A 25,930-nucleotide genomic window follows, 5' to 3' on the forward strand; every position below is an offset into this window, starting at 1 on the left:
TAGCTACTGAATGCGAAGAGCCCCTCCCCTCTCCAGCATGATGGTCACGTAAATGTACGACTTGTTCACGGTCCTGAACTGGTACTATGGTAGCATTAGCAAGAGTTCATAACCCCCGTTAACTCTTGGTATTAGTAATCGAAGCATTCATGTGCTCGTACCTCGAAGTACATGTACAGTGTGTACTGATTGTACAGACTCAGTAGATGTTACGAGAACAAGTCTAGGACTCCGCCTAGGCCTAGCCCTGGTCAGGCCGATGAGTGGTATCAAGAGTAGATAAACGTTTATCTCAGTGATTTTGACTACTCTTGAGTCTTGGTGGTATCAAGGCAGCCCCGGAGCTAATTGACTCCAGACCTACAGTAGCACAAGTCTTGATGTTCTAGATAAGCCACCGGTCTTTCGACGAGCTCCCATAGCTCAGTCGGTTAGAGCGTCGTGCTAATAACGCGAATGTCGCAGGTTCGAGCCCTGCTGGGAGCACGCTCATTTTTTTTCTTTTTCCGGAAACAAAGTCGGTATTTTATTACTCCTGTTGCTGCGTCACAGTGACCAGGCGGCTGGTCAGAAAGCTTGGAACGCCTTGACGGCTTTTCCCAGTTTCTCGAGTTTTCGAACAGAAAATTAAAACCGAGAAGACCCCAGAACCTGGTAGAGGGTGGTTCGATCAGTAGAAAAGCTTGGACCTTTGCTTGGGAAGGCTTAGATTGGAGATTGCCCGCCCCGCTGTTTCCTAGCTCTGTCCGCGTCTCTTGTACCTCGCGACGCAGTGACTCTTTCGTCTCCATTGGACTTGAAGGACAACGGACATGGCTGGTAGGACTAAGCCAGTGTTGCTGGTGAAAGTGATCTCAGATACGGTATGACCCTGGTACGTAACAGTTAGTGAATAGGCTAAATGAAGATGTGGAGGTCTCATCTACATCGCTGGGGAAAATCTCACGCATATGTATCTACAATTATGAATACATGTAGCCAGGGAATCAACTTTGTTTGCCAAGCCTGGCGAGTTATTGAAGATGAGTGAGGTATAAGTTGGTGGGATATGTTCACAGTTCTACTAACTGAATTTTGATAATAAATGAAGATACCCTGGTAGAAAAATTTACCCTGCCACCCTTATGAAAAATGATACCCTGACATGACATTTTACGTTGGATAAAGTGTAATACCGGTATGCATTATATTAGTACATGTAACTCAAATGAAAAATCAAATGAGGGTCCTGCATTTGTCGACGTCGAGCCAGTGCATTCTGTCCGAGGCAAGTTAGTCGCTCCGCTTCTGAAGGAGTTGCGTTGAAAAGTACATACCATAAGGCTACTAGTATGTACTCTTGCTGATATGCATAAGATGATCTGTGTGCACTCTACTACTGTTGCATGTGCTAGCGGAATGTTCACTCTGCATTGTATAAGCAAGAATGCCTTTGCTGTATTTTCGCCACGTGGGCTCATCACTCACCTCGACACATTGTATGTGATGTGCTCTTTAAAGGTGTTGGGTTGGCAAGCGGCACCTTGAGGATGCAGTCCGCCGCTTTGCCGACCGTGTGGACACTGTTAAGGTGGAGTGGAAACCATTTCTTCTCGACCCGAATGCCACAGATGAAGGCATGCCCGTCATCACATACCTAGCAAGAAAGTATGGTCCACAAGCAGCTGAATCGGCAAAAAGCAAGTCTGGTCACTTACATCAACTTGCTGCCAAACTGGTGAGTAGATGAGTTTACACTCCTGCAGTGTGCAATCATGTAGTTTGTGATGCTGCCTGTGCCTCTGTTCTCGTGTAGAGCACTGCAATGTTCTACTATGTAATCGATGAATATTTATTTATCTTTGATAAATTTCCTTTCCGTGAAGTTCTTGGTTTTGTTGATTGATGAATGGGGCATGGATGCTGGAATCTTTCCCTATGTGCTGCATGTATGGATCTGGAAAACTGTGTGTGTGTGTGTGTGTGTGTGCGGGTGTGCATGCACGCGCGTGTGTGTGCGTGCGCGTGCGTGTGTGTGTGTGCGTGTGTGTGCGTGTGTGTGCTTGCTTGTGTATGCGGTACTGTTTGTTGCAGGGCATTGAATTTGATTCAAACCGCATCATCTCCAGCACTATCAAGAGCCACTGCCTTGTGGACTATGCTAGCTCGTTTGGAGTGCAGAAGCAGAACGAGCTGGTTGAGGTGTTGTTTAGAGGCTATTTTGCGGATGGCCGACTCATCAGCTCCAACGAATTCTTGCTGGAAGCTGCAGAGAAGGTGGGCGGTGTTCACTTGGTATTTGTGCTGCGTTTGTTTTTCCAAGAGGCTGCTGCATTGCGGTGTTGTTGATGAGTTCTTACCTTTTAGTTGTAACTTGTAACTCCACACAGCTCTGATAGGAGATAACATACCATGGAGTACTACCTGAGAGTGTATGTGGACTAGTATGGAGAAATGTACTCAAAGCTCCCTTGAAGTCAAACTTCAAACTAATTGCTTGTACAATAGATGGCCAGTGCTAATCAAAAAGGCTCTGTCATGCAACTCTGCATACCTATGAGCAAGCCTGCATCCCTATGCACGCCCTAAGGATTGCCGACGAATCATGACTCAGCAGAGTTATCAATACCACCGAATACGTGCAGTACAACACTGCTCCATTGTTTCCCTGTGAATACCCTGATGAAAAGGCATAACTGATGCTCCTTGATTTCTTGGAGTGGGTGGTGGTGAGCTTGGGCAATGCTGTTCGCAAGCTCACCGAATCACACTGTTGAGGGACTGGGAAAGGAAAGTTTGGCTTGGTTCAAGATGGGGTTGCTCACACTTTTCAAGGAAGCCAATGCTGCTGAAGCAGTTGTATGCGTTATGAGGATGTCTTAGGATTTGGCGTGTCCAGAGCAGTTAGCATATATCTGGTCCTGGACCTGGCAGGAAAACGATGTCTGAGCGGTTCCATTGTTACTCCTTTGGCTGTTGGTTATTTGTTCAGGTTGGACTAAACCGTGCTGAGGCAGAAAGTCACATTGACAGCACTGCAGTGCAAGCCAGGGTTAGAGGGGAAGTTGATGAAGGTCGCTCCGACTATGGTGTCAATGGTGTGCCCCATTTTATCATTTCCAACCAGTCCGAGCCGAACAAACAGCCGTACTCCTTCTCTGGCGCACAGCCACCGGAAACATTCACCTCCGTATTTGAACGCCTGCTATAATCCAGCTTCTTTGATCTTACTGGGGCTGCAGCTGCTGCTGTCTTCAACTGTCCAGTTATGCTTCTCCCTTATCATTGATGCTGGCTAGGTGCTCCACTCGCATGGCTTGGGTTAGGCTGAATGACGGAGTAGTTCTGAAAGTCCCTTTTGGGACAGTCTTCTCCTGATGATAGTATTCTACTGCCTGCCTCGTGCCGGAGAGTGAGTGGTGTGTTGTTAGCCTAGCATCATGATGGAGAGTGGTGTGGCATTGGACTCGTGACAGTGAGTGCGTAATGCTATTGCAGGTGCTGCTGCTGTTGCCGCATTGATTCTAGTCAACATGTATTAGAAAGACGTTTTGATAGCTAGATCCACTGCTGTTGGTAACGTTATTTCATCTCCTGCAAATGTGCATGTACTCATAGAATGCACTTCTAGCTATACTGCACCCCCACCCCTTCGTTCTGTTGGGAAATACCCTTGTCAGTACTATACTGGCTGCTGGTCTTCCTCCTCCCAAGGACTCTGCTACTTATTTGTTGCTGTAGGCACCATTATTTTTTTATTTACTCTTCCGTCTGCTGTTAGGTTCTTGGGGATTAGGCGCTACTTTAGAAGGCTTGCAATTATTCTCTGACACACTCTCTCTCTCTCTCTCTCTCTCTCTCTCTCTCTCTCTCTCTCTCTCTCTCTCTGTCTCTCTCCTCTTCCTCTTTCTTTCACTTGCTGTGAATTAGATAGTCATTGAAAAACACTGAATAATTTATAATTAAAAAGAAGAAGCAAAACTTGTACACTGCGTAGTGTTCTTGTGGAGATCGAGATTGTACTTAAAAAAGTAAAAAATATCGACAGGGCGAGAATAAGTTACATTGTATGCGGCATGCAAGAGAAATCTATTGGTCATGCTCTGACCTGATGCTATTTTGCTTTGTTCAGTATCGATGTTGATGCGTACATTTCCCTTTTTCAAATGTTACAGGCCTGTTGTAGTGCTCTGCTTTCTCCCCTGCGGCAGCTGTTTATTATTGCTGTCACTTTTAGTGCTTGGGTGCTTTTGCTGCTGCTGCCTTTGAGAGTGTCCTATGCAGAATGCACTGGCTGTACTCGGACCGAGTCTTGCTGGTGAATGCACAGGAGATGGTAACATGCATTGCTGGAGTAAAGCATAAGTCCATCGCGCTGCTCTTCTCCACGTAGTACCTTGAGCAGAACTGGCGCCACAGAGCAGAACGAGGTGATTGCTTTTGAAGTTGAGTTGCAAGTGTATACAGGTGATCTGCAGTTGTTGGGTGTGAGCCTACTTTACCGCTGCTGCTGCTGATATTGTACAGCGCTGTGAACTGATAGTCGCGCACAAATGTGCCCGTATCTATGCAAAAACACACAGAAGCATACGCTATGGATGACATCAAATTGTACATAATGATTATTAGTGACGCCATATCCAGGCCATAATCCCAAATACAGTACCATGAAGAGCCGTTCTCATCTGGGTGCCGCAGGACTGAAGGTGCCATGCCCGTATTTCAGTTATGCCTTTGGTGTACTGTAGGTGGTGCCGGCGATGGTGTGTGCAGGGCGCGAAATAACGGTCGGACATCGGACAATTTCCGACCGTTTACAGTCAGTTTCCGGATGTTTTGTACACATCCGGACAAAGTGTCCGCGCACTTTTTTGCAAAGTACAAAAAAGAAAAGGCACGTCAATCCTTTGTCTCATAGTCATTAGTGATGTAGTCTGGCAAGAGAAAGCCAAGCACCGCAGACTCCGGGTGCTCCTCTTCGAAAGAAGCCCAGAGGAGTCAAGACGACCACTTGTGACAAGTGGGTCGCCGAGTATGATAGGGAGCTTTCAATTTACTTCTGTTTGGCTGAGCTATGAGTATGAGCGCAGTCCCTCAGATCGTAGCGTTGCCGAAAATTTGAAGTGTAAGATGTGTTCCCGTTTTGCTGATAAAATTCGCAGCAGCAAGAATTTTTCTGACTCCTTCGTCGTTTGCTCAAGGAACCTGAAAACATCAGCCTTCAAAGATCATGCTGCTTCTGAAATGCATCGCCGTGCCATGGCATTGTTTGGCAAGGAGCCGTGAGTCAAGCGGAAACCCAATAGAGTATGCGCCAATCGCTCGAGCCTTGTGCAAACTTGACGACGCAGCAGCAGCCAAGGTCGGACTCTTTTCACGTCATGATAACATTTTGATGGTATTAATTCTACACTGAACACTGTGTGATTTGATGTGAAAATTTGCATGTCCGGACATGTCCGGCCATTTTTGTAACTGGCAGGACATTGTGTCTGAGCACATTTTAATCCTTAGCGCATGCCCTGTGTGTGTATGTGTTGGTGTGTGAAGTATACGTGAACACTACTGCCCCTTCGGGGCCCATATGGCCCTTGTGGCTGTGATTCAACAGGACAGGTGTGTGTGTGCGTGTGTGTGTATATATGTGAAGGATACGTGAATACCTGTGGAGTCAGCTCAGCATCGTGATATGGTGCTGGTGTAGCAAGCACTATGAAGTGCCACGCACAGTGTCTCCTACCTTGTGTTCTGCCGTTTGCAGCTCTTGATGGACACGGTCCATAGCGGTACTGCACATAGTCGGTTGTGCTCAAGGCAGGGTCGATTTCAAATATACGATATGTAGGACAGTTTCCATAGATGGGTGATATAGATGGCGACAAGAACATGGCAGTAGTGCCAATTGAAGATATTCTCTCTGGACCTAACACTGAAGAATACTCCATGGGAGGATATCCTAGGATCGCTTGCTTGCGAAATACCCTGAACGAGTCACGGTGGAAATGACCAAAGAACTGACCTGAATAGAAAAGAGAAAGACAAAAAGAGAGTGACAATCACCATGTTGAAGAGATTAGCTCAGGATGCACTTAGGCATGTGTTAAATGTATTCAATCAGCTGACGTGTGAATCGGTGTGACGTTAAGATAACGAACATGCTTGTAAAGATGATTCATGTATCTCAGTGGCAGCAGTGTGATTAGACTGGCTAAACTGAGGTGGATATAGTCCAGCAATTCTGCCGTCACTCTTCCAATCATTGCTTTTTGACAGTAAAGAAACTTTAAATGAAAGGGTGAGAACTTAACAGTGAGTGCATGGACTGCATAGTACATTGATCCAGGGACCACACTGTACGTTTCAGTGCTGATGCATGGCGCGCATACTGTGACAGCACTGATGCTTTCAGCTAACTCACCGATGACAGTGTGGCGATACATGCCGGCCATCAAGCTGATATAAGCACCCGTGAATTCCTCATACCATGTTGGCTGCATGCCATACTCATTGATCCTGTGGTAGGGAGAGGGAGAGAGAGAGAGAGAGAGAGAGAGAGAGAGAGAGAGAGAGAGAGAGAGAGAGAGAGAGAGAGAGAGAGAGAGAGAGAGAGAGAGAGAGAGAGAGAGAGAGAGAGAGAGGAGTAGATAGATAGATAGATAGATAGGTAGATAGATAGATAGACAGACAGACATACATACAGATAGGCAGACATAAAACTTTCATTGATGATAAAAGGAAGACAAAGGTGAAGAGATTGGATAGAACACGTAGGAGTGTTTATGAAGCCTTCGAACAACATGTAACATATCAAACTGTGAACGGTGAATGACCAAAACTGTCCAAAGTCAGTTCAACGGGAATGTATGTGGCATGCTGGGGCCAACACCAGTACATAACAATTCAAACAGCTGCCTTAGCCTACATTGCAATTACCCTACATTGTATATAACCAGCGAATAGCACATTATGTTTTATCGTCTGATGAGTGTTTTTGATAATGAAACTCGGAGTCAAAAGAAAGCTTTTTGGTCTCTGTTGTTCTGCCCTGTGGCGCTCTGCCAAGTTTGTTAGGGTATTGAGCACTATTTGCAGCAAGAACATCAGACACATTGTCTAATTCAAATAGACAGTATTGATGCGGCATCTGTTACACCTCGCTGAGATATTGTAACTTCTAAGCTAGCACACATCATGAGCTTCTCAATGCTTACCCTGGCGTTACATGGCCGACAATGATCACCTTCCGGCCGCTGCTATAACTCTTCTGTAAGCAGTGCCGGAGCCAATACAATTGATATTTGGCAATCGCTCTCCAGTGTGCTGTATTCCCGTGTCTGGCTTTCCGGCACCACAGCACAGTGTTGAGTGCTACGATGTCAACATTGTCCTCCAGTTCTACCGTATAGAATCCACCAAGCTGGAATGTCCGGGATACGGAGTTCCTTTGAGCCTGCACTGACTCTGAAGCACTGGGTGCATGTACGTCGTGTCTTCTTGTCCAGCAACCTGATATCATTCTCCACCAGATCAGAAACAGGCTATGATACCAATATCTCACTCTACCATACACGGGCAAAAGCCAATCGGTAGGTAAGTCATTGTTGCCAACAACTGGGAAGGCATGATGTCCATGAAGGTGTTTGCAGAGAAGCCGCGTCACTTTCAACTCTATGGCTAGCGACGCCAACGCAATTGTCCATGCTGATGGTTGACATCTCCTGCCGCCTGGTGCAGCATCATCGCAAGACGTATGCTTTCTCAGCGAGAGTCCTACATTATGCATAACGTTGTCACCCAACAGCAGAAGGAACTCCGGTCGGTGCTTGTCTCTCAGTCTCAGCCTCGAGTAATGCTTCAATGCTGAAGTCAGCAATGGCTCACTCGTATCACATTGCCTGGAGTCCGAGATAAGTGGGACTGCGACTCTTCCCTGCAAACTACTCTTCTGCGATCCGCTAGACGGCCTTGTGCCATCACACACAGAATGGCCTAAGCGTAAATGTATGTCACCGATCACACCGATAACGAGCAATTTGCTTCGACCGCGCTTCACCTCATTTTGTCCACGCCACTGGAGACTCGAACTGCTCCATCTCGCATCGAAAGCAGGCAGCACCATCAGCACCGGCAGCAGCACAATGAAGAACCTCATGAATCCTGTAATCATGGTAATTATTACCGATGAAGACGCGCGCGACTTGGTCGTGAACGGGTTGCCGGCTCGGAGCGACATCATCGAGATCAGGCCCGGCATGGCAGCGCCGCCGCACCACGATGTGATGCTGTTCACGCCTCTCTCGAACTAAACAGAGCAGAAAGCCTACGGTCCAAGAACCGATCCACAGGATGTGACTACATTTTGAGGATGTAGTCACTTTGAAGCTGAGCATTTCACTCGATGCAGGACTGCTGCGGCAACCATGGTCAACTACTTCTTGACTGTGACCCTGGAAAGTAAAAATGTTCGTCTGCCTCACTCTGTTCAAAGCGCCGTCCTGCAGCCTGCAAGTAGAAAAGGTCCTGGAACTAACAAGCACCAACACAGCAAGGCAAGGCCTCAGCAAGCGGAAGCCTCGCGCCTCGGGAACATCCGGGAGCGGGAATAAACCGGCACAGTCACGTTCGGTTGGACCTCGTTTTCGGTAAGTAAGCCGGTTAGAATAGAGTAACGTTCCCGGCGCTGTTTATCGCGAGCCCAGGGTTATCCTGGACTGGAGGAAAGCAACGGACGAGAAATATACGGAATTGTCATGGCATGGATAGCCTCAACCCTCAGCATGCAAGCACACAGTGACAGTGTGTCTCGTACTGGAGTTGGTAAGCGACTTCGTGAAAACAACCGTTCATGATTTATTGTCGAATAAATATTTGCAGCTAAGGCCTTTGCAGGGTCGGTTGACTGTCTGGCATGTCCAGCAATGACTCCTTTGAGTGTCCTGAGTAACAAAGGGGAAGTATACCTTAAAATCAATTTTTCACCAGTTTTAGTCTTCGGGGTGCTGAGTCGAATGGTCTTGGTCCCAGGAAGCTGAGACGCTCCCTTCACCCTTTATTCCCAATCGAACTCGCGCACTTCCACAGAAACTGGGTGACTGCGCCTACTTGTAGATGGGAATTTGTATGCAAAATGACACTAAAAGCGCCATTTTGACAGGAATGCACCCAAACAGGCTGTAAGTTGTACGAGGTGATTCGTAATTTTTTAACATTGCGTCATTTCTTAACAAATCGGTAAAATATCTCATTGCCAGCGCCTGCAAAAAGTCACGTCAAATTTCTTTTTGCCATTGCCATTGTCAATGTTCTGTCAAGTTCGCCTCCAAAATTGAGACTGATATTCCTTCAGGAAGTGACATTGCAAGAGCTTTCAGTCTGCATGTGCGCGATGTTTACGGTAAAATAGAGTATAAGAGAGTCATAGCCGCTGGTTTCAACCTCCAGTGACAATATAATTTAGCTGAAAAGGAAGCATATGATAGATACATACTGGAAACGACGCCTGGGAAGGAGGAATGGGGTGTGTTGGCCCTGGTAATGGCCAAACATTGGCAATTACTGAATTTGCTAACAGATGTTGATCACAATTGCATATAAAATCAGGGTGATACACCTACTGCTATGCAAGCTTGAATGGCTTGTATTAGGATCAACATGATCTTGATCCGGTCTTGCTGGACCATCCTGGACACGTAGGGTCTCTTTCTATTGAAAACTGACTTGAAATTGTGCTGCTAAGGCCTATTTTACCATGATGTTAAGAAATGACCACAACAAATAATATGCGGAAAAAGTGCCATTTTTCAACTGCCCCCTGCTTCCCAACACCAAGGATTATGTGCATAAACAACCCACCATTGCAATCTAAGGACATCAGTATTACATTTTTGGAGGAAGAAATGGAAAGATTCGCACCTCGAACCCTACGGAAGGCTTTTTTACTTTCGTGTTAAATAATGACGAATCACCTCGTACCCTGCAGGCGCACGGTGACCAGGTGACTGGTGTGCGCACGAGCACGTGACCGCTTGTTCAACCATGTTCGATTGGGAATAGGGGGGGGGGGGGGGCGAACGCTGCATCGCAGCCTTTTCGAACCAAAGTCAGTCGACTCAGCGTCCAAAAGTCTACACCATATGGGCCAATCGCGGTCATCCGTGCTTTTATAAGAAGGAAATGGCGCTTTTAGTGACATTTTGCATACAAATCCCCATCTAGTAGGGTGCAGTCACCCAGTTTGGGTGGAAGTGCGCGAGTTCGATTGGGAATAAAGGAGGAAGGGAGCGCCTTGGCTTCCTCGGACCAAGACCATTCGACTCAGCACCCCGAAGACTAAAACTGGTGAAAAATTGATTTTTAGGGTATACATGTACTTCCCCTTTAGCGAAATTTCGTAAGTATGGGGGGGGGGGGGGCGGGGGCGAGCCATGTTCTTTCATTAGTGAGTTGAAAAGATATTGATTTACAGTACTCAAGAAAAAAGGACCCGATGGTTGGCAGGTTTTGTAGGTTCGTAAGGGGAGGGTGCGCGGGGTAGCCATTGGCAGATAATGCAGGAAGAGAATCGACAGACTTTCAACCTTTCCCGTGATTCTGCTCATGCATGTTTGGTACCGGTATAAAGATAAAGAAGAGGAGCAGAATTCGAGGAATTGCCCACCACTAGTATGCGCTATGGTTCTGCCATTTTTACTGCTTTTCGAGCAGAATCAGCCTATGTTTCTAGCATTCCGTGACCAAGGCCTTGTCAGTAGTGTGAGGAGAAGATACAAAAATCGTTTTGAAAATATACCCGGTACTGTATTGACAGTCCATGGACCAACACTAACAGTCCCTTATGATCTACCATCCGTCATACATTGTAATGTAATAATGCAGCCGGCCAGGAAAGTACGTGTAGGTACTAGGTGATCTGTTAATACTGGGGCTCTACAGTGCTGCTCTACAGTGCTGCTCTATGAAATCCAACCCCGCAAGTCAAGTACAAGTATGCACCATACACCGTGAAGCTCTGCTCTCTGCTCTGTGAACACAGGGCAGAGCTTCACGGTGATGGTGCATACTTGAACTAAGCGATCGGATTTCATTGAGCAGCAATAGACATGTGGTTCAGAAAGGCTGTCATTCGGCAAACAGGGTCTGGCACGGGGTGACTAGGGCTAAAGCCTAAAGGAGGCTTCATTGTAATAACTAGTCATTTACACATCAAGCTGTTAGAGTCCAGTGGAATATCAGCCTAAACTGCCCTTGCTGCCGGTCTTGATACTGGGTTACTAAGTCTTGAAGTGCGCCTAGCTCCACTGATCAAGTAATATAATCTCAGCCGCGATTGCTGGGTCTTAGCACAACAATGGGGAGATAAATAATTATTGGTTGCAACAAGTGAAATGTCAACGGTACATGTAGTTTTGAAAGTCATCAAGTTAGAATGCTGTGCAGATGCACTCTGTGTACCTAACATTATACTAGTTTAATAATGACACTATCAGAAACGCAATGACATCATGAATTATACACAAAAAATGCATGAGAGACCAACCATTCCAGCAGCCAAGTAGGATCTGCCCAACAGAGGGCAAGCCTCCATCACTTAGCAATGCCGGGTAAGAAAGAACAAAAATGGCCCGGATGGTCAAAAAGTGGAACCTGAAATGCTGAAATGAATTTGTCCTGGGGTGATTTGAAATGGGCAGCACTCGTCCGAATGTTCCGCACTGAGTGATGATTCACGTATGCTGGTGGTGGGTGGGTGCATAGTACTCAGTTTTAGATGGAATTCTAAATCAGGTTTCTACTGCGGCCATTCAGCGAGTAACTCGGACGGATTCCTTCAGTTGCTTTCAGTAAATGTTTCACTAGACGACATCAGTTGGCTGGGCAGCTGGGCAGAAAATCCAGACACCTCTGAAGAACTGCTCAGCGGTGCATCACAACTCCTTCGGTCACTCAAGTTGCCATTGCCAGAGTTGCTGCTATCCCTATCATTTTCACTCAATATGCTCTTGTGTGCATTGGTACCGGCATTCGTGGCCAATGGATCAGAACCTGTTGGCTGGTCTGTCTGGTGGTATTCCCCGTCATCAATTGAAAACCCAGCAACGAGTGTTCGCTCCGTGCCTGTAGAATGTCTGCTTGACATGGTGGACCATTTCGAGTCAGCTGAGTAGGTTTTGCACACACTGCAAAGACTGCGTACAGGGATGCTTGCCCGGCGACGGTGCAGCTGGACATGGCCATCGCAAGTTGACTGTGCAGCGTCTGCACAATCTGGGTGGCTTGTGCCTTGCGAGTCGGAGAAGTGACTGCTTGAGTGTTGCTGCTTTGCACTGCAGCAGCGGCCCTGAAAGGCAATCTTGGGAGATGCTGAGGCCAGTAGCGGTGCCAGTGTGTCAGACTGTGACGTAGATACTACTTGCGACTCTTTCATTTCCGGTTGCTGTTTAACAGTGGGTTTGCCTTTCTCAGCATCAGCCGCTGTAACAGAATCGCCGCCACTACTACCAACATCGTCACTGTCATCTGAGAAAACCTCTTCGAAGCTTTTGAAACGACTTTGGTTGCTGATCGTAGTGCTATTCCGACCACTTGGCATGGTGTTTGCAATGGGTGTTGTGCGGCGGCAGGATTGTGAAGCAGCTGGGCTTCTTGTACTCATGTCGTCAGCCCCTTCTTCACTGCCATTATCTGACAAACTGGACTCTTCATGCACAGGTTCTGGCCAGGTCTTGGATGGGTCATCCTTGCCCGTAGCTTTCTTCTCCTTGGACTGTGTCTGGAACATGGTCAACATGGCTACACTTGTCTCACTGCACTCCAGAATACCAGGCTCTGCGGCACCTAGTGCAGCCAATTGGTTTGCTAGTGTGTAGCCATCCACTGCTCCACTTTTCTGGCCCAAACATGTCTTTGCAGACGCTGATGTGGACAGTTTGCGAATACTACTGCTGTCTGATAGGCGTGCAAAATTACCGCTTTGGCAAGCGGAATTTGACGCCACACTTGAACAACTCCTTCTGTCAAAGCGCGTGGACGTAAGTTGCGGGGGGCTCGGCATGGCTGACACTGAGCTGCACGACCGTGTTGAAACACGAGATACGGACAAGTGGTGTTTCATCGCCAAGGCATTGACACCATTGCGGATACCGATTGAAATACGCCGACAGGAATTTCCCGTGTTCTGGTCATCACTGTCAGAACGAGGGCTGTTCACCCCGTACGAGCCTCTTCTGCGATGCCGAAATATGAAATAGAGCCGGGGAGTAAACAGACACAGCAGGATGGACAACATGTTGGCAAGGTATGTTGCTCCCTCCACAATTGGGCGTGTGCATTCGTCAGTGCTGAGAAGAATAACAAGCGACAAAGACAGCCACACCATTGCAACGGCGAAACTTGCAAACATCAGGTAGCGGGCATCATCAAAATCACCCTTCAGCTTCCGTGTGCGGAATGCACAAAGGCACGTTACAGCTACTAGGGACATGGTGTATCCGGTCACTGTGAAGAAGCGTGGTCTGTTGAATGTACATGCATAGTACACCTTGTTTGGCAGAGGATAGCTGAACTCGGCCACAGTTGGCATGGACATTTCAAATGCAATCACCAGGACGACGCCAACGCCCGTCAGTGCTGCAATGAAGAGGATCTGGCTCTTCAACTTCAGACTGACCATCTCGTGAGTGACGCGCAGTGTCTGTGTCTTGGATATGATTCTGGCGAGGCGCAGAGTCTTGATGAGCACTGCAGAAGTGGTCACCAGTGGCCATGGCACGACAATGATACGTGATAGTCTGCACACTAGATCACCGGGTGGGACAAGCAGGAGAGGACTGGTTATACTGCTCATGAGCATGCCAGACAGGATGATCATGGAGAGTGGGTAATCCATTGCCTTCACGATAAACTCCTCTTTGTACTGGTAGAACTGTGCCATAGTGATCACCACGGTTACAGACAGCAGCAGGTTCAGCACAAGCAGAACAAGGACACCACCGCTCGTCAACGATATCGACATTACCGGGATTTTTACACAAGCCGTGCGAGCGTTGCTCGACATGTAACCCAGCTGACACTGTGAGCAACGGTCGCTGTTGGATGTGTTTGAGATGCTATTTCCAGCGCACGCTTTGCAGCTCCAGCAGCAGCGAGATGCCGAGCCGCTGTCAAAGATACGCTCGTATCCCGGCCGGCATGTTTCCGAACAAAAGAACTGCGGATGATTAGGAGTAGTACTTCCAGCTGGGAGCAGATCGCCCCAGTCAATGCTGACGTCATCTCGCAAATAGAGGGTACCGCGGCCCAATGCCATGTGCCACACACCAATGTTCTGCAGGCGATCAGCACCGGTTGATCGATTGAGATTATAGACCTGGTACTCGGGTGAAATGTCTTGATCCGCCGCAAACACAGGACAACGGCCCCTGGCCGTTGGAAAAAGGGGATCAACACAAGGCAGGGTCACGTTCATCAGCTTGCTATGAAACAATGGCCCCAACAGTTTGGTGTTGGCGTTGACAACTGACCTGGCAGCTTGTATGCCGACATTGCCCGTCATCACCGCCAATGATGCCCAGGGAAATGGAAAGATATCCTTTAGCGACTCATTGCCAGTACAGGGGGGAAGTGAAGTGCTTGACGCAGTGTTATTGTCTTCTGAGCTGTAAGAGGCATTCACAGCCGGTACACTTTGGTCTAATGTGGAGAGCGGACGGCATTTAAATGTTGTCTGCCAGTAGTCGAGTAGCCACGGGTCCAGCTCTAACTCCTCCAGGGTAGGTTGAAGAGTGTGCAGGTAGCGATGGTAATCCTCATGCAGAGCCGTCCGGTAATCATCAAACTGGCCCGGTGTTTTGGGAAAGAATGACAGTGCGGTGCGTACCACAGGGTTATTCAGCATCACAGCTGAATGTGTACCCCATGCCTCACTGCCTATCCAGATACGATCGGTGATGTTATACTCGGGCAGAGCCAGTACCTGGAAGAGTGCTTTTGCATAGATATACTTTGCAAAGAGGATAACCACGCGAGCGTTGCTGTGTGTAATCATACCGCGGGCAATCTCGTGCATCTTTCTGCTATCGCTGTAGTGAAAGGTGTCCTGCATTGCAATACAGATGCGTGTGTGCTTCTGCGTGTTCTTGCGAAAGAACTCCAAGCCGGAGACGCCGTACGCAGCATCATTAGATGCCAGGGCAATGATGTGTGTAAAATTGAAGCGAAGTATGATATCCACCATGGCTGCCGCCTGCCACTGGTCAGACGCGATGAAGCGGAAGAAGTACTTGTAATCGGTCTTGTCGGCAAACGTAGCGCTGGTAGCGGAGAACGTGATGTGAGGCACCTGGAATGAGCTCATGCCTGGTGACAAGACTTGAGCCAAATCCGAGCTGGTAGGGCCAAGAACGAAAATCGCTTTCGGAGAGTCCCGCGGCGGACCTCTCTGGCCAGGATTCTGAGGAATTGTGCAATACTGATCCACTTGGTTGGATACATCACCGGGGATATTACTCGTGCGAGCAGCGGTGCAACTTGGCTGATTTCCGTTGGCTTCCTGGACCTGGTTGCAGCACTCCATTTCTCTGAAGCATTTCTTGATAGCATGATTACAAAGTTCCTTTTGACCCTCTCCTAGCGGGACGTCCAGAAAGGCCTTGATCTGTTCCACACTGGTAGCTATGGAATCGCACGAGTCTCGAATGTCATGTCCGAGCTCCGATGAGGACAATCGCTCGGGCAGGTACTCTGGATGGAGAGAGAGATTACGAACAGCGTCGGAGTGGTAGCGTTTCAGCGTGTACAGAAGTGTCTGCACCAGATGCAGTCTTAGCCACAGGTTACTCTCGTTACATACACGCCGATCGGCACCCGCACGGAACAGAGGATAGAGTGCCCCGACAACAATCGGTGCAGGTCTGGCCGTGCTGTGCACTAGTCCGGTGCTTGCAACACTTGATAACTTGCTCTGGGAAGGCACAACAGCCCCAAACAACAACGGCACAATAACGCCCAGTAGAACCGTGATCCTTGCTTCGTGACAAGCTGCCATTGCACTGGCCGATCGTCTCCGCCGTTTCATCCCGTTCGCCAATGGTGCGCCAGAAGGTCCTCTACCGTCACACTGTCGCCAACCGCTTTGCGGCTCTTCGTCGGCCATTCTGCCAGTGACATGGCAAGATCAGACTGCGTTCAGAACATGCTAGTCTTGTCAAGTTCTTGGGAAGAGGTCAAAAGGATTGGGCACAACTAGCCCTCACAACGACAAAAGTAGATTGACACGCTCTTCTTCACCAACTTCTAAACTACAGCTAGTCGGTGTTTTACTGCTCCCCAGGCCCCGGGCCTGGTCGCCAGAGTCATCTGCGTTTTTCGTCAAGACCAGTATAGTAGCCAGTAGTAGCGCTAGCCTGCGTGTCATGCAGGCTTTTGCATTTATTTTTTGAACTATGACCAGGCATGAGTAGAGTAATCTTCTAAACTGGTCCACAGTACGACCAATCCCGAAAAGATTGTCTGGGTTCGAAAGGGGGCATGTCAACTGAGAGTCCACTGTACAACACATAAATGGCACCACCTGACCAGCATGCGGCACAGGACGTGTTTGATAGTTTGCGTGTGAATGCGGGGCGGGGGTAAGTACACGGTTTTCTCGTTAGTTGCATGCAAGGGAGACGATGCGACAGAAAGCAGAGCTCTTTGTGGGTTTCTCTCTCGCACTGGTAATGTTCTGCTGTTGGAGTCGAAATGCTAAGCCATAATCCTTGTTTCGCTCTGCTGTGTAGTGTGAAGAGGTCTCTAGGCAAGGCTGTGAGCGCTGTGCATGTGGATCAAAGCGATAAGCCCTAAATCTTCCGAGATATTTCGAGTGCTATTGTTTGTTGCGAGCGCTTCGTCTTCGATGAGTCCTGCCTCTTTCCTGCCAGGCTTCCTCGTGTAGGACCAATCACGAAATGACTGTACTCATCTGCAGCCGATCAATGTTCTACTGCACAAGAAGATTGCATTTTCACCAAGCAAGTGCCCCGGCAAAGACCATCGCCATGTCACACCGTCGGAACGAGTTCATGATGAGAATCATCATTCGCGCGAGCGTGATGAAGAACTAGTTCGAAAGACAACATAGTCTCTACCCCCGGGACGACAACTATACGCAGGTCCTGGAAGGAGAGAATGTCTCCAGCGATAAGAACAAAGACGACGGCGGTATCTCGGCAACCTGGAGTCAGCGGAGCTCGTCAAGCTCCTCCGCCTCCGCGATCCGGTCTATAGGTGACATGTCGACACGAGTGTGCGGAAACCCAACATACATGTACACTGTAGTAATGTTGCGAGAGTTTGCGGAAGAAGTCCAAGTCGGAAAATCCATCAGCTCCAAAAGCTACCTGTAGGTGGGCGATGCGACTCCAGCTTCAGACTACAACAGTCGGGACTTGTAAATAGTTGAACTTGGTGAAGCAGCAGATCGAGAAGTAAGTTGAAATCGTAGCTGTTGCGGTACGTCGGCGCTATGTAGCTTATATTTTTTTACGGAGAGTCGATCGCCACGCGAATGTTCTTCTCCCTGCCGAGAGCTAGCTGGCCTCCAAACTCCGTCAGGGTCTGCCTAAGGTACCGAAGGTGCTTTGACTAGGTGCTGGCAGCACTCCATCAAATCCTTTAGCTTCAGCTCGGTGAGCAAAAGTCTCTCTCGCCTCCGCCATGAGCTGACACATACAAACTAAATACAAAACGATGCATTTCACACGAGCTGGCTCGCACGCGTGCCCCCTTTCACGAACCCAGACAATCTTTTCGGGATTGGTCTAGTGGTAGATCTACCGGTAGCGACTTCGGCGATGATTTGTTACTAATGTTACTGGAAAGGGTTTGCTCCCCACACTGTATACTGGAGCTCGCGTTTTTCCGCTGACTTCACTTGACACTTGACTGACTCATGACTGCCATCCAGAGCACACGAGAAGTCCATCGAACCTTCGACTACGCAAACCTGCAAGAAAGCACCACTCCCTGCTCAATCAATGCCCAGTGACAGTGTTTTGGGGAATTCACCCCTCATCAGTTAGCTTGAGTAGGCTGAGGAAGACTGTGCCTGGACTGCTGGAGTCTAGTGAAGAGCACCACATAGACATAGTGCTCTCCAGGCACAAAATATCACCAGGGATGCAAAACTTACACTGTTACAGAGATGCTCCGTTTCCAGTGTGACAAACACCCCGTACCGTGAACACCAGATACTCTGATAGCAGCATGTAGTGAGTCAGTGTCGCTCATTATAGATCCTGGACGGTGAGAACAGACGTCGAGCCTCGAGGACCCTCCGCTAGGGGTTTCCAGATTATCTTTTTGAATAATGGGGTGTTTTTTGGATCTTTGGAATTTTGCTGTTTTCCCGTGAATTTTCGCAAATTCGTTAAAATTCGTTAAAACGTCAATGACGTTATTACTTATAACGAATTTTGGGATAAGGGAATCTTATCCGGACTTGCATGTACAACGGCTAAAAAATGCATTTCTTCAGGGATTTTGGATCGATTCGTTGTCTTCTAGTACCTGCTGCCAAGAGTAAATGAGCTAGTAAGTTATTATGCTTTTGCTGCTACTAATGAGGTTTGTCTTGTAACCAATGTCATGTACATGACATGTATCGTTGTAAGCTGGTAAGTGTTTGAACCGTACCCAAACCCGTCGACTTTCATGCATGTGAATGGCATCACTTTCATGCACCCTACTATGCATGTCACAGCATCCAAGCTTTACATGACATGTATTGTTGTAAGCTGGTAATTGTTTGAACCGTGCCCAAACCCGTCCGTGCAGGAACATAAAGAAGACGGTTGGTTGGTTAAATAAATCCCACCAACCAACCATCTTCTTTATGTTCTTGCACGGACGGGTTCGGGTACCTGGACATACAGGGCTATTCAGTCCATATGTTTTGCACCTCGACCGACGAGCAGTCGGAACGACTACAGACAGTATGTTGGAAATTTTGGGCATGGACTTGGGGCATTCTCTCCTTTTGCCAAGTTTTGTGTGTATGGGGGGGGGGGGGGGGGGGGCTTTCATGCATGTGAATGGCATCACTTTCATTCACCCCTATTATGCATGTCACAGCATTCAAGCTTTATGCATAACCCTTTGACCGTTCGGCCCTCATGAATCAGCAGACCTTATTATGCATGCACCCTTCCCCAGCATGCATTACCATCACAATGAATAATCTGTTAAGGTTGATGTCATTATTCATGAGCCATTCGTTCCCAATACTGAGGGAAACCACCGCCATACATATATATAGCCAACTGAGCCAAATGGAATGAAGTCCGTCAGGATTACCCGGCAGCTGCCAACTTGCACAAAAACCATTCTTGCTGCAGAACTATTGCCATTGGTGATCCTGAAAGAGTTCATCCCTGAAACCAAGCCGCGACGGTAGCAACATGCATGCATACTTACTCTGCCAATACAACAATCATAATAGAATATAAAGAGCCAGCAATATACAGAAACGTGTAGAACCCATCCCCTCCCAGGGTGACAGGTGTTCTGTTCAAGCCCACATCCCCGACCAAAATAATAACTCCCAGGACGGGGATTGCTGGCGATGGCAGGCTTGGGTCGCTCCTTGACTTGGCATCCGATGTGCAAGACCATACCAAAGGGTATGGTCAGCAGCATCGACATTTCTTGGAGGCTGATATGCTGATAGCTCCCTATGAGCATACAGGAATGGAGAAAACAGAACAAAAGCAAGGCGCAAGGTAGCGAAATATATCTGGGGGTGGTTTAATTTTCCACCCAAACACTGTAAATGTATGTCCAACAGAAAACACTCAGCTGTCAAGCTATCTACATGGAGCTACAATTAAACGAAAGCATGCAGTTGTGCATCAAGCACTCTGACCAGTAGTCAAGGTTCTTCTGTGACGGCTAGAACTATCAGACTATGGGATGTCACCCCAAGGTAGGAGGACATCAGGTTGGATTGTCAAGCTAACTACGCAGAGCTAGAATTCTCAGAATCCGGGACACCACCCAAAGGCAGAACACTAGCATGCGGGTAAACACATTGCACTTAAAACCATTCATGGGGTTAGACCCCCACTGTAACTACCGCTATGCTACAACAAATCTTTACAGAGCACGGCTTATGGTTTACCTTGCACGGCTCCGGCAACACCATCAAGTCCTCCGTCCACGACGCTTGACCTGGACTGGCGAGAAGAAACACACAGGAGATGGCAAAACTGATGAACCTGTACTACAATATCAGTACCCTAACTACCCACCCACAGGGATTTACAAAGTATGCAGATAATGCCACTGAGTAATAATGACCATGGGGGAAGCAGGCAGGGTCACATGCAACATGCTACTACCCAGGGTGGATGAAAACAGTCAAGCATGCATTGCTGTTCAACCAGCTCCCTGAATGCAGAGGGACCTACTGGGGATAGGGTTGGGTTAGAAAATCATGCAGAATGCAAACTACACTCATAACAGACCAGTGCAAAAGGTTATGGCTGAAGATCTAATGCATCGGACTCGGTAGGTAATGAAGTTCAGGTTGAGCAAACCTGTATTTGTCTGGGAGAAAATGAAACGGAGAAGACCTTTTGCACTGGTCTACTGATGCATGCAACATGCACAGCAAAGAGATACTTAGACTGTTTGTGACGACGGTGATGTCCGTAGCGCTCGTCATCCATCTTGACGCTGGGCTTGATGGACTACAGGGAAGCATAAGAGCAAACAATAGTTTTAGACAGCAGCCCAAATAAAGCAAATAATACAAGCAACAATGAATACAATGAATGCAAAGTATTCAAACCTCACCACATTTCCGCAAACACTTCCAACATGAAAAAGAAAAAAGGAACTGAATATTGTTTCAGAAGGTATAAAAATGCCCTTGTCAAGCAAATCTCTGCAAGCGTCTTTAAAGCACAACTGAAATGATTCTTGTTTGATAATTTGTTCACTTGTAACTCCTCCAGAGCTAGTGATAGCTTCCAAGAAATGGAGCACGTTAAAAAGAAATGGAAGTGTTTGCAGAAAAGGAACACACTGGGCAACACCCCTCCCCAGCCAATTTGAAATTGGATGCTGCTGCACAGGAGAATATTTTTGAGCAAACTGACTAATAGTTTGTGCTGAAATTTGTAGACATGTAGAGGTAGAAATGTCCTGCAGTTCAAATCAAGACATCTACTTGTCTCACATTTACAAAGTAGAAAATTCATACTCATCTCAGTGCATTCACCAGGCAAAAAAGTAGAAGAGCAAAGGTAGTGGCTTTGAATGGACTCGGATGGAGAGCCAAGGATAAATTTATAGAAAATTGAAAATTGATTGTCAAGTAACTGGTGGTGTTAGTGAACATTATAGCATAACTTGTAGTTCCTTGGTCCTTTCTTTTCTATAATGGCTTTGAGTTCAACAATCTGGTTGCTTTCTGGAGCTTCACATCTATAGCAAAGTGCTTCTGGCCACAACTAAACTCACACTGCTCTTCAAAGAAATTCTGCAATCTATAACCATCATTTGGTGTGAATCTTGTTTTCATACAAAATGGCTGGGGAGAGGTAGTTGACCTAGGCATCAGTACCAAACTGTCATAGCTGACAATCTGGTAAAACAGTACATCACAGAAATACTTAGGGTTTTTTTGTCACCCGCTTGTGGCGATGTTGCGTTGATCGTCCTGCAGCAACACAAACAAAAGGCATACATTCCGGTCAGGCTCTGATTGTATACAATTGTGAATGTATAAATGAAAAATTGCATAATCAGGAATACGCTATCGTCACACCTCAGCAAGGGGGGGGGGGGGAGGAGGAGGGAAAGGTGCACACTCAGATAATCTCAACCACAGCAGACATGGTCCATGGTACACAATCATAAGGGGCATTCGCATTTGGATGCTTTTGCAACAGACCTGACAAACGAGGTGCTCAGAATCCTACATACCTGGTCCTCCTGTCGACGTTGTTGTTCAACGGCAAGCATCCAGCCCCCAGGGTTGACGGGTCTGGACCTGTAGAGGTGAAAACAGTCAAGAATACCGGGTATGAGAGTGTTGCTTTGCGAATGCTCAAATGCCCGATGCAATCCCGTTCTGACAAGTATTCTATAATTCTAAGTTAGTGATTTGCACCATCACTAGTATTCATCACCGATGTACAAGTACATAGGAACTACTTACGGTAGAGAATTCATGGTCATCTTCCATTGATGCCACATATTTCAATCGGATCTTTTCCCCAAGGACAATCCCAAGCAGTCTGTTTCCTAGAAACCACTGTTGGCCTTGCTAGAGCGTTTGAAGCGGGTTGGAAAACAAAAATGTACAGCTGCGAAGTACAGGTATGTCAAGCATGTTAAAATTTAAGCTTGACACGAGAAGATATTACAAGAGTTTTGGTACCATGCCTCCTTTTGTGGCATGATATCTTTGATCAGCCAAGTCAAGGAGTCGACCAAGCCTGCCATCACCAGCAATGCCCATACCCCACTCACACCCAATCCCCGTGGGCTGAACAGAACACCTGTCATTTTATGGCAACCCGTTTTGAGGACGTCTATTGCCCAAAGGCAGTTAAAATAAACTATGGACTGGCAAGAACGGCTCATCACAAATGTTCAATGCCACAACCGAATCGTTCAGGGGCAAAAAAAAAATAAGGTGACAGATGAGAGTCCTATAGAGGAGGGAGAAGAAAAGGGGAAACCACATACACACAGATCGCATGCTGAACGCATATACAGAACAAACACAGCATGAGCAGTTGCATGTAGCCACACACACACCCACACACCAAACAATGCACAAACGTCTCAGAAAACAATACGAACGAGAGATCTCATTGTCTTACATAGCACACAGGACGCTGTGCTCGGAGATGGTATGGTGGATTTCTACAAGGGCTGAAACGATCATTCAATAATTCCTCACGATCAACCAATATCATGAACGATTGATATATTGGTTTTAATGATTCTTGTCGGGTCTACGAGTGTACCGTGAATACCAGTTTATGTGCCTTTGCCCCATTAGAAGTGATCACCAGTCAAACAATCTGAATGCACCCAGGGTGAAATACCACTTGATGGATATTCTGCTGTAAACATTTCAGGCAATTTGTGTCACCATACTGCTGGCACCCGAAATTCTGTATACAGTCTGTATCGGCTATAGCGTACCCTTTTGATTTCCGTGATTTATCACCATACCCGATGCATCACTGTATGCGATACGATCGATTTTTTTTTCCGATCGACACATGCAAGGCAACGAAATACTCCCAGCATGGAATTTTGAGTTTGTCGTTTGCCTTCAACAGTTTGTTTTCGATTCACTTCCCGTTTTGTTTACCTGCTAGTCATTGAGCCTCCAGCAAAGCGCTCTCGGGTTTGTCTAAGTGCGGAAAAGAAAGCGGAAATATTGGTATATGTATCCAAGAATCCCCTCGCATCGCAAGGTGAAGTTGGTCGGCACTTCGGTGTGGGCCAGTCGTCTATCTCGACGATCATAAAAAATATAAATCGACCTTTGAACTTGTGTCATCCGGAATGAGAGGCGTGAAAAGGAAGCGCGGAACGAACTGCAATCTTCTGGAGCAAGGACTGGAGAAGTTTTACGATGCCTGCGTCGCCAAGGAATTGAGAGCGGTCTCCTACGACATGATGATCACCAAAGCGCAGAAGATCAGCGAAGAGCTGATCTCCAATTCCTTGGTGGAGTCGGAGGACTTACCTGGAACAGATACAGCATGGAAGTCTTTCGTTCAGCGATTTCTTGCGAAGCGTGCTATCAAGTCCAAGAAATTACACGGCGAAGCTGCTGTCGCTGATATAGCTGCCGCTGAGAAATTTCTCACCAACGAATGGCCAGACATCTTCGCTAGTGTGGACAACGACGACTCCCGTGTTTGGAACATGGACGAGACAGGTCTGTTTTGGAGAGCCTTACCTGACCGGACACTTTCTCGTTCCGACAAACGGCTTGCCGGTGGAAAAACGCAGAAGGACAGGATAACGTTCGCTGTCGCTGTTTCCATGGCTGGTGAAAAGCTTTTCTTGCACGGGATGGGTAACTCCAAGAATCCAAGAGCTGTAGCTGCTGCCAAGTCAACACCAGCTGATGTTCTCGGTGGTCGCTGGAACTCAAATCCCAAGGCTTGGATGAACAGTGAAGTCTTTGGTCTAGACATAAGTCGCAAGCTCCGGCAGCGAAATAAAAAGATCGTTCTCCTGGTGGACAACTGCCCTGGTCACAAGGCGGATGCTGTGGAGAGCAAGCTGGATTTCGTGCGTGTTGTATTCCTACCAAAGAACACCACATCTATTATTCAGCCATGCGACGCGGGCATTATCCAAGCGTTTAAGTCTGGGTACCGAAGACTGATGCTGCGGAAAGTTATCTAGTTCGTCGACGACCCAGCGTTACCAAGTTAGATTCGTCAGCTCTCAAGCACAACGTAAACATTCTGCACTGCCTGCAGTTTGCAAAGTCTGCATGGGATGCCATGACTGCTACCGCCATCATCAACTGTTGGAGGAAGTCTGGCCTGCTGACTACTGTTACTGCGCCTGTTGTCGAGCCCTTCATTCAGGAAGTTGAGCCAGAGTTTGAAGATGACATCGCTGAGCTCGACAGACTGGATACCACGGAGCCATGCAGCATCGTACCAACTGATGATGCAAGCGCCATTGTTTCAGATCTGCAGCAGGAGATCCAGCACGCCGCTAGGTCCGAGGGACACGATGAGGAGGAGGAGGAGGACAACAGTGAATCAACGCCGCCACTGTCTACAGCTGACATCTTGCAGGCTGCTGACATTCTTCGTCGTGGTCTTTGCGCCAGCAATGCCGATGCTTCGGTGCATGCTAGTTTCTCCAAAGTGGAGAATTTTCTGATCGCCAAGGGTGCATCCCGACTCCGTCAACCTACCATCAGTGAAATGTTCCGCACATGAAGCCGACAAATGAGCATGCTGCATAGTTGACAGTGCCCGCATTTCCATAAATTCTGTTATGTACATGATTGTACTTCCTCCGTTACCCCTTTGCGTGCTGAGTACGAGTTAACTCGCACTTTATGCATGACCTGATCCACTACGTACGAGTTAACTCGCAAAAAAATCGCGCGATATATCGCAGTGCGTAGACCAGTGTACAAACTTTCGTAACTTCGTCAAACATATTATTAAACGCATCGCGACGATCAATACACCGTTGGAAAGGTCTTGACCTCATCTTTCCGGTGATATAAAATTCTTCGCGATAGGATTAGAATTTATTGAGCGGCGACAAGACGAACACGGAAATCACGGCCCAGAGTGAACGCGAATTTTTTTGTTCATGACTTCTTTTTGTTGAGGAGTGTGCCAGGGAATTTCCCTTTGGCACGGCGCATGCGTGATGGACATCAAATGAAGCGCTTGGATCAGAGCTTTGCAGCGCAGTTTGAATTGTGAAAATCTGTTGAATTTGGGCAAGAAGCCGAACAAGAATGTGAAATTGAGTTGTTGTCACAAGTTCCGTTCCGAGGCACGGTGGAGTAGTTTGGAGAGGACGTGGAAGTGGCCCCGATGTGTCTATGGAGCTGAGAACTGCCAGGATGGATTTGTTTGGTCCTGATCTTTCCAACGAGCCCAGGACGATAAAAATCCATCAAGGTGGAGTGAACATAGCCAGCAACCGTATGTCATCACGTACATTCAAAATCAACATATTTTTGCGAATCGACCGTTTTCAGGATCACTTTTCAACGAGGACGAAGCAAAGTCGGCCGAACGAAGCCTAGAGGAAGAAAATCACCCTCTCCACTTCACCATCACGATACTGACATAGATAGAGATGAAACAACTAAAAAAATCCACAATAAAACTGTACGGCCATCATCGCGCTCACTTTGGTCTGACTTTGGTCTGAGAATTTCTATCACGATCAAAAA

At 47.5% G+C, this 25,930-nt stretch overlaps 4 protein-coding genes and 1 non-coding gene across 5 annotated transcripts; 3 read left to right on the plus strand and 2 right to left on the minus strand.

The window, feature by feature from the left end:
• The first annotated feature begins 412 nt into the window (after window positions 1-412).
• Window positions 413-486, plus strand: Trnai-aau (transfer RNA isoleucine (anticodon AAU)). Its single transcript has one exon. It is a non-coding gene; the product is annotated as a tRNA-Ile (tRNA).
• A 138-nt stretch (window positions 487-624) lies between these two features.
• LOC135814686 (uncharacterized protein YwbO-like) lies at window positions 625-3,966 on the plus strand. Its single transcript, XM_065327853.1, is given in 4 exon segments — window positions 625-874; window positions 1,501-1,717; window positions 2,074-2,256; window positions 2,972-3,966. Coding segments are annotated over 4 exon segments (681 nt in total). The 5' UTR covers window positions 625-812; the 3' UTR covers window positions 3,191-3,966.
• Window positions 3,803-8,381, minus strand: LOC135814673 (sphingomyelinase phosphodiesterase D-like). The gene is made up of 4 exons (XM_065327836.1): window positions 7,191-8,381; window positions 6,398-6,492; window positions 5,720-5,998; window positions 3,803-4,544 (listed from the first exon to the last, which is right to left on the minus strand). The coding sequence occupies exons 1-4, from the start codon at window positions 8,231-8,233 to the stop codon at window positions 4,213-4,215; spliced, it is 1,749 nt and encodes a 582-aa protein (XP_065183908.1). The 5' UTR covers window positions 8,234-8,381; the 3' UTR covers window positions 3,803-4,212.
• Window positions 8,382-11,331: 2,950 nt separating this feature from the next.
• On the minus strand, window positions 11,332-16,292 carry LOC135814666 (metabotropic glutamate receptor 1-like). The gene has a single exon (XM_065327827.1). The coding sequence runs from the start codon at window positions 16,127-16,129 to the stop codon at window positions 11,807-11,809; it is 4,323 nt and encodes a 1,440-aa protein (XP_065183899.1). The 5' UTR covers window positions 16,130-16,292; the 3' UTR covers window positions 11,332-11,806.
• Window positions 16,293-23,544: 7,252 nt separating this feature from the next.
• LOC135813420 (tigger transposable element-derived protein 1-like) lies at window positions 23,545-24,399 on the plus strand. Its single transcript, XM_065326517.1, has one exon. The coding sequence runs from the start codon at window positions 23,545-23,547 to the stop codon at window positions 24,397-24,399; it is 855 nt and encodes a 284-aa protein (XP_065182589.1).
• The last annotated feature ends 1,531 nt before the right edge of the window (window positions 24,400-25,930 follow it).

Source organism: Sycon ciliatum, chromosome 4, assembly GCF_964019385.1.
Source record: "Sycon ciliatum chromosome 4, ocSycCili1.1, whole genome shotgun sequence".
NCBI lineage: Eukaryota > Metazoa > Porifera > Calcarea > Leucosolenida > Sycettidae > Sycon > Sycon ciliatum.